Source organism: Tamandua tetradactyla, chromosome 4 (genome assembly GCF_023851605.1).
Source record: "Tamandua tetradactyla isolate mTamTet1 chromosome 4, mTamTet1.pri, whole genome shotgun sequence".
Classification (NCBI taxonomy): Eukaryota; Metazoa; Chordata; class Mammalia; order Pilosa; family Myrmecophagidae; genus Tamandua; species Tamandua tetradactyla.
Window position 1 is genome coordinate 114,349,902 of NC_135330.1, and position 8,699 is coordinate 114,358,600.

The window sequence follows — 8,699 nt, forward strand, 5'->3', positions numbered from 1 at the left end:
AAGGTTTAATAGTATTCTTGTTAATATCCTTGATTGTTTTGTTTCTACGTTTCAATCCATCATCTTCTCTTTGACAGAAGAATTAACTGGGACTCCTCCTTTGACATGTCTGAGGTTGAGTGCCTTTGCCCTGTCCCTTTAGGAAGGTGATGATCTTGTTTTCAGTTATAATTTATCTTTTGTTGATTCGGTCTTCCACTTGAGGTTGAGTAGTGTGTTACAGAGTATGTTATGGCTTAGACCCAAGATAGGTCCCTTCTTAATAGTTACTGAGGAAGTAATCATTTGTGGTGATGGACTTTAAAATTCAAATTAAGACGATACTAAAGATAGTGTGCCCAAAGGTAGCTCCTTTTTATCCTGAGGATAAGCCATTACAAACTCAAATGAGCAGAGAATGTAATTTCTTAATAAGAATTTTTTCTTAAATCTATATTCAGCTCTCTATTTCAGTGCTTCTCTCCTACCAGAGGTGCAAGGAGTGATCCTAGAACCACAGATACAGCCAAGACCACGGAGAGCTTTTGACGTCAGGGGTCCACTTTCTCCACTGAACCCTTGGAGGCAGAATATCCAGCTTCTGGAGAGAGTGGGAAAGGATAATAAACAAGTGGGTGCTTTCCATTATTTGCTTGGGTTTATTTATAGAGTGGAGTGTCCTTTCATTGCCCATTTAATTCTATTGGTGAACTCCTTGAGTTCATATTAGAACCAAGTGGGGCTGCAATCTGTTTGTTTATCTAAGAATGCTGACAAGTGCCCATTCAAAAAACAGACCTAAATTTCTTTCATTTTCTCTCCAGATGATTAAAGCAGTGGATGATTTGGGGCACATGCTTTGGTGAATGCCTGTGTAGTCCACAGGAATTTTAAAAGGGAGTTTTTGCCCATTTTTAGCCTTTAATGGTATTAGTGGACTTCTCAATGCTCTTTTATATTCCAGTAATGTAAAAGTTCTATTTTTTCATCTTTGGGCAGGCAGGACACCTGAACTCTCTTAATTGACACCGTCAGATGTCCGGGTGTTAGCTTACCCTGTTAGAGAGAACTTTTTGGTCTTTTTCCTACCTCAAACTTTAGGAATTCATATTAATTAGATCTTTTAGAAGATACAATGATAGAACCGTTATGGTTGTACTGTCAAATCGAGGCTTTATTCTTTAATAAAATAAATATGAATTAATAGAAGTTTCAGGATATAATATCCCTGAAAGCTATGTTTACTATACTCAAAAGTAGTTGTCCAGTCCCTAGGAATAATTTTATTTGTGGCAAAAGAGCCTTGTCTTAGATTTTTCCCATGGCAGTAAGATGGGGTTTCTCTTAGTTTCTTAGATGCCAAAGGTGTAGGATTTGATTCCAGGAAGTTCTTATCATCTGCAATGGGTAGAACATGAACTTGGTGCCTTTGGCAAGTTTTCATTTTTCCTTGGTGGATTCCTTCTGTGACTCCAGGTATCTTGATAATGGGAGACCGGTTTATTTGTTCTCTAATTGCCCAGATTTCTTTCAACTGGTAAACATCATACCTCTTCAGCAAAAGGAATTCTCCTAGCAGAGCCTTCATGGATGATATCTGTCACACATGCCAGCACCTGCAGTTTGGAAGGCAGTGGTGAATGGATCCATGCAATATGTCTAGAAGACACAAGGATGAGAGAGCCACCTGATCTTGTCATTTATAAACTTTACTCTGGTTTACTCTTGGTCTGGAAATGGAAAGGCTCAAATCATGAAATAATCTTTTCAGTTTGGAATTTTACATGGCCATGAAAATACTACTTTCTATTCAGAAGACTGAAATAGAGGAAGCATGAGAGACTCCTTTCTTTAAAGAGCAGCTCTCTGTATCAGTTTCACTTAAAAGATGTGTGGGATTGAATCTCTTCACCTTAATGAAACAGGCATATCTATTTTTTAACAAGTATAAAAAATCCAGAAAAACTTAATGAAACTGATGTTTGTTACCTGACACGGAAAGAAACTTAGTAAATAAAGGGTGAACTTTTAAATCATTCCCAAATTACTTTTACTATTAGGAATTTCTCCGTTAACTTATCTTTTTCTGGTCTTGAACCTTGTTCTCACTATATTTGTCTAATGTACAAAGATTCCAGTAGAGAAGTAGAGGAGACATCTTAGATGAAAGCAGCTTGGTAGGTTGTTTAAAGTATTAAATACCTGTTAAACTTCAGGTATTGTTCTGTACTGAACTTATCTTAAAGTTTGAATGATATTGGCACAAAGTGATAATATTTCACAGAGCAAAGGCAATTAGTATTAGAAGAAGCCTAGAGGGGTAATAAGTATTGCAAAAAAGTTATCTAAAATCAATGAATTGATTAAAGTGTAGTTGTCAGTATTCTTTTTTTGATATCTATTAACTGGCTAGTCAAAAGTTATTAAAGAACTTTTTTTAGGTCACTTAATGCTGCCAGTTTGTTTTGTTTCGGCATAAATTTAAGAACAGAAGCCCTTGAGTTATTAATATAGAAGATTTAATAATTTGATTTTTGAGCTTCAAAAATGCTTCAGGAATCCTGAAGTTTTTAGAAGCCACTTTTGCTAAGATATAAACTGATTTGTATTTTTTCCCGCTATTTATGAGAACTGCTCTTTTCCTCATTAATTATAACTAAATTTCTGTAAGTATAGTACTTAAAAGTAAGTTTAAAAGATTAATTTGAACTAAAATTTCCCTAGAGAACTCGAAATTCTCATAAATGATTACAGTTTTTATTCTTAAGTTTTGTTAAATGTTAATGAAGGTTTTAAAAAACACATGAATTAAAAAAAAAAGTACCCAACATTTTAAAAGAACTCAGTGGACTAAAAGTGAAATTTGCTTGGAAATTGAGTTGGTTGAACTCTTTGAACTGCAGCACAAACTAGTTTATGGCTTGTGTGATTGTTAGCCTTTTGTTTCAGTTTTAAAGAAAAGTGATTTAATCTCTTAATCTCGTGCTTTTATTACATTTTAGCTCTGTTCCTTAGAGTTGCAAAAGAAATGTAAGTGCATTTCTATTCACCTCATGACACTAAAAACTATTTAAAAGTTAAAATTTTTGTGTATTAATGTGAACTGATTTGTTTAAACTATTTTGATGCATTTTCATTTCAGATTTTTAAATTATTGTGTCATAATATACAGTCCTATATTTTTCAGTGTTTATTTTATGAATATTGATATAAGCTATTTTTTTTTCCTAGAATGACTGTAATATTTGTATATGTGATGATTTTGAAAACTAATAAATATTTTCTCCATGAAAAATGCACTTACTGATAAATGGCTTATTTCTGTTTCAGGAGTAGAAACTGAAAACTCCAACAGTACTTTTAGGTGTATTTTAATTTTATGTGTCTTCCTCTAAGTATTTCTGAATAATACTATATCTTGTGTTTTTTAATCTTTTTTTTTTGAAAAAAAATTTTTTTAAACTGTTAAAATGATTTTTCGTTGGGGTCAATAAATACCAAACATAATAAATTTTGGTGACCTCTATTTAATCTCGTTTTACATTTTCCCAGATTAGCTTTATTTTAGTTTTGTTTCCTGGAGTAGATTATTTTTTAGATGCCTTTTTACTATGTCAATTTTACAAACCTTTAAAACTCCTGAGTTAATACCATAAATATCAGGAATAATTTCATCAAAGTTAGATTGATCAAAATATGACCCCTTAAAAAATAGCGTACAAAAAGATAACCCTTCTTACCCAGTAAAAAGAACCTTAGAAAGTAATGGTTGCTTGGGAAACTACCCTGTTCATTAAGAACTGTTTGTAGAAGAAAAATGTTTTGTACTTTAATGTTCTACTTGAACAGATAACTGTAGATGGAGAAACCTTGACTCTAGAGTCTCTCACTTTTAAGCTTATCAAGACAACATGGAAAAGGATGAAATTTGGTTTTCATGAAGACAAAGATTGTCTTTATAGCTACATAAATTTAATTGCAGCCAGAGGAACAATTTACCTTTTCTATGCAGGGTCTGCTAGAAGTAAGAGGATTTCCTTTTGGATTTGAAGAAGAGATAGAAGATGTGGACTCCAAATTTTAAAAATAAACATGAAGAAGGAGTTCTAGGCAAGAAAATAAAGTTGAATTAATGACAACCTATGGATTAAAATGAACAGCATATGGATTAAAATGACACGATTGGCTCCCCAAAGAAATTATACTCTGAAAAAATAATTATAAAAAGAAATTAATTATGATTTAGAATAGATACTGTATTTTTTGTGTGAGTATGGAGGGAGGAAGGGAGAAGACTAAAATTGTTGACTTCAGTTGGATACATTTGGAAAAGACTAGTCAAGATTCTGTGAACAAGTAAAAGATTTATGGGCATAGTATATTTCAATGAAGGCTGTATTTTATTTGACAAAATTTGTAAGCCTTTCTTATAAATGCATGAAAGGATGAGGTGTGAGGGTGAAAAAAAAAATCTGCACTGGAAGCTTCAAAAGTATTGAAGGTATTGCAAAGGTATAATGGGTACAAGAAGTATTGAGTAATTTTTTTTATTACATGGACTCTTCCCTTAAACCATCAGTTGCTTCAAAATAAAATTATTACAGACTGTTGAATTTGGCTACCTTTATATATCTTTTAGGTTTAAGAACACATGCTTAATATTTCACCACCCTCACTTGGTTAACTGGAGTATAAAAAGATCTGTTCTGATTGTTCTTGTAAGGTTTTTTTTTATGTGTTAAATGTCTTTTGTTTACAAAAGTAAATGTCACATAAGCATTGTGACTGTAAAGTACTGACATCCTTATAGCTCATTGTAATTATTTGCACACAACTTTCTTTACTTTGCTGTATTGAAGCAATTGAGCACAATGTCAGTACTTAGAGATCCTGACCAATTTCTTACTTTTTAATTATTCTAGTATTTATTCTAGTTGCTTATTAGAAATTATTTCATCTTAATTTAGTCCAAAAAGATGTGAAAAATTTGTGTTCAAAATAAGCACATAGTTGCTCTGAATGTCCTTCCCCCCTGCCACTAATTCATACATCTGATGTAATTAGATTACTAAGGTTAAAAATGTTAGAGAACTTCAAAGTATGCATCGGTGTTTTCAGGAATTATGATCCAAGGGATCTCTCTGCTCAAGAGGTAAGGTATGGCAAAGGTAGAAAAATGTTCAAAATGTGTTCAATCCAATTTTTTTAAATGTCTGATGATAAAGTAAACTATAATGGATATCCTTGAATTTTCAGACAGATGTAGGATTAGGAAAATAATTTTTCTTAAAATCTCCCAGAAAGGAGAAACGGACAAAACACAAATTTGTTTTTGTCTAACTTTCTTTGCAGCATGTCTGGAAATATGTGTGCACATTGAAACCCTCTGTGCTCTCGGCCTCCTCTGCTCCAGGTGTTTGAGATCCTTATGCAGTTTGGTGTTTGCTAGGTGCTCTATAAAAATAATGTACTTTGCATAGGAAGTTGAGTACATAGACTGTGAAATTAGTGCTGTGTATGCCTGTTTTTATTAAGTGATAACTAAACAGAAAACAATCATTGTACAAAGTATTTATACTTTAGTTTGAGATATTTCAAGGAGCTTTATAAACATTCTCTTAGTTGCAACTCAGAGTTAGCTCTTACATTAAGGCTTAAGAAATTATACTATTGGCTAGTATAAAGCCATTTGAAGGAAAAGTTAAGCTGAAATTTTTGAAAGAATATTAAGTAGGTTCAAAGAGTTGAGTGTCAACATACTATTTAGTGTCATTTCTAGAAATAAAGTGCAGTATTGAATACCGATGACCTGGAAAAATGGATAAATATTTTTCCTTAAAGTTAAATTACCAGTATAACCTACTTGAATCGATAGATGGTAACATAAAAAACACAATTATCTTCCCTCTTGTGTTTTAATTCCTTTTATAAGAACTCCAGCTCATGAGCATTTGGCTTTTTACTTCAAATAAGTCATTATCTATTCCACTTTTCTCCCTTTATGTATAGCAAATACTATTGATGTGAACTAGGGACCGAGTTCACTGCTTCCTGTGGTACCTGTCTCTATGTTCAGTGTGCTCTTATGCTAAGAAGTTGACACAGAAGTTTCTCCAATGTCATTCTTTAAAAAGTACCTTAGAAATTACCTAGTTTAGTACCTTCCTTTTATAAACAAGATTAAATGATCCAGAATTATCACTTACATTCCCAATATTGTGCAAATGAACAAAAAATTGTCAGTGGGACCCATGTCTCTTGACTACTAGCTCAGAGATGTGCATCACTTTATTGCCACCTTATGCTGATCCCAAGTTCTGGAAACAGCAAGTCTGGTTCCCTTCACATATGTTAGGTATTTGAAGATAGTACTCATATTATTTCCTAGCTTAAGTTTCCTTTTTTTCCGGGTTAAGCATCCTCGTTTTCTTAGCTCTTGTTCATGGTGGCATGGTGTGGAGATCCTTACATGTTTTGTAGATCTCTGAACATTCAACAGTTTATTATTATTTGTCAGAGTATGGCAGTGAAACAACGCAGTGCAGGTCTAAATCAGCCTTTGCTGTTAGAACACATGCCCTTATATTGTGTTTAACTCTGGAATGGTCATGCCACTTTGTTGGTCCTTAACGTACTTATCCAGTTAGCTTAATTTTATGCATATTGAGAGTCTGTTAGGAAAAGAAATTATAAAGTGATAAGCAAAATATTTTATTTCTAAAAATCAGAGTAGTCCATTTATGCTAAGACTTAAGTTTTATGTCAATGTGCACAGTCAATAGAAAAGAAAAAAATGGACTCAAGGTGATAGCCAAGGTTTTGGGAAATCAGTTACAGAAGTACATTCTGCATTTAAGCTATTTTTAGTTTGTTTGCTAAAGGCTGATGTAAAAACTATAAATTCTGTATTAAATGATTTATATAATGTAAAATTATTTTTCAGGTTGTCCTTGCTAATTTAAGGGTAACCAGACCTGCAGGAGCAAATCTGCACATTGGAAAAAAGTGAAATTTTATGACATACTTAAAATTAGAAACGAAAGGCAGGTCTTAATGGAAGAATTTGAGAATATACCTAACTGCAGAGGATGGTGGAGAAGTAGACCTGGAAGTCTGGGAATGTAGCCTAAATTCTATAGTTATAGTAGTCTTATGTTGCCTCTTAAAAGGTAGTGTAACTATTCTGCTATTGCAGCATTATTACAAGTTAGAGAATTTAGCTTCCGTCCTCCCCCCACCCCCGATTTTAAACTGAACTCCAGGAAAACACAAGGTGTTCATTTAAAGATTGCATGTACCTTTAAGGGTACAAGCACCCGTTTGAGAATCACTGGGTTGAGACACAGAATCTCTTCTACCTTACATGAATTAGAAGAATTTTAGGGAAAATGAGGAAAAAAGAAGAGAATGGATGTTTGCATGCCAGCTATGTGCATCCTTGGTGCTTTACATATATTTTCTAATGTAATTCACCTAACAATCCTGTGAGGAAGGAAGTACTTTTTCCCATTTTACATGTAAAGATGCTGGAGCCTTAGAGGTTACAAAATCTGCTAAAGGTATATAATCAGTAAACAATGAAGATTGCATTAGAAAGCTAAATATTTCTATCACACCATTGATTTCAGACTTTTTGCTAATAAGAATTCATATTCCCAATAAAGCTTTCACGTAGAACCTCAGTATCTAAAGAAGATAAAAAGGATATTTTGCTCATTTGGTTTGGGTCATAATACTTAGAAGAAATGGTGCTCTACTAGGAGCCATCTAAACCATTGTTGCAATGTAATTTGATTCTTTTCGAGCATCATCTGCTAAATTTCATAGAGCAATGAAAGGTGATGAATTTTTTAAAAATGATTTTGCAGTATCCAGTTTCTGTATAGCCTGAAGCACTTGTTTGAGAGCACTGCATGGAGTATTTTCTAAATGAATAGGTAGTACCCAAATAATATATACATATTAAGAAATCTTAGTTTTATTATTAAATCAGTTGCTGTTGGTTCAGTAAAACTAGTTCACTTGGGGTTTTTTTTTTTCTTTTTTTGGAAAATGTATGTGTATACCAACCAGTGACCCAAGACATTAGTCGGTGTAAAAGACTTAAGTATAGTGGCCATAATTTGATAATTATGTTTTCTTGTGAAAATAATATGAAAGAATATGCACGGTTTTATATTCTAACCTTGCGTACATGACAGCTGAAGTTTTCTTAAAAATACTATTAAAAATAAACACTATCAATTATATGCTTTAACAGCTGGCACACTGCTATATTATACAGGGCTTAAAGATATCAATAATGTGACTGTCACCAGTATTTCTGGTGGCTGCTGTTTAATTTAAATGGCTATCCATTAACCAAGTAATCGTTTGAGTGACAAGTATTGCTAAGTTCTGGGGGAGGAAGGAGTGAGGTGGGTGCAGTTTCCTACTGATACTCCAATGAAAATAAGCTTTTTATAAACAAAAGCATTTTATATATCCCCCCTTATCATAAAAGGCTTATTTTCTTCATCTGGATATTTTGTAACAGCTCATAGTTTTTTATAATCGCCCCTTTTGTAGGTCTGGTCCAGTGGTCTTCCAAGTATAGCTCAGGTTTACCCATTTGAGTAGGAGAAGAAAAGATTACAGTTACTTCCATTTACTATGTCCTTTAAAATTGCTTACAGTCTACATAATATTCATGAACATAATTTATAAAGAAAACCTCATTT

At 33.0% G+C, this 8,699-nt stretch overlaps 1 protein-coding gene across 19 annotated transcripts in view; it reads left to right on the forward strand.

Annotated features, from left to right (window-relative positions):
* Nucleotides 1–8,699, forward strand: part of TSC22D1 (TSC22 domain family member 1) — a 129,984-nt gene that overhangs the window by 29,723 nt on the left and 91,562 nt on the right. For 5 of the 19 annotated variants that reach the window (XR_013174532.1, XR_013174533.1, XM_077158291.1 and 2 more), the window contains exon 2: nt 454–610. The exons of 3 other annotated variants lie outside the window; for them this stretch is intronic. Coding sequence is in view for 9 of the 16 variants with exons in the window: in XM_077158291.1 (XP_077014406.1) it covers nt 454–610 (157 nt within the window). In the remaining 7 variants the exon portion in view is untranslated. 11 more of the 19 variants (XM_077158299.1, XM_077158289.1, XR_013174538.1 and 8 more) reach the window with 10 other exon arrangements.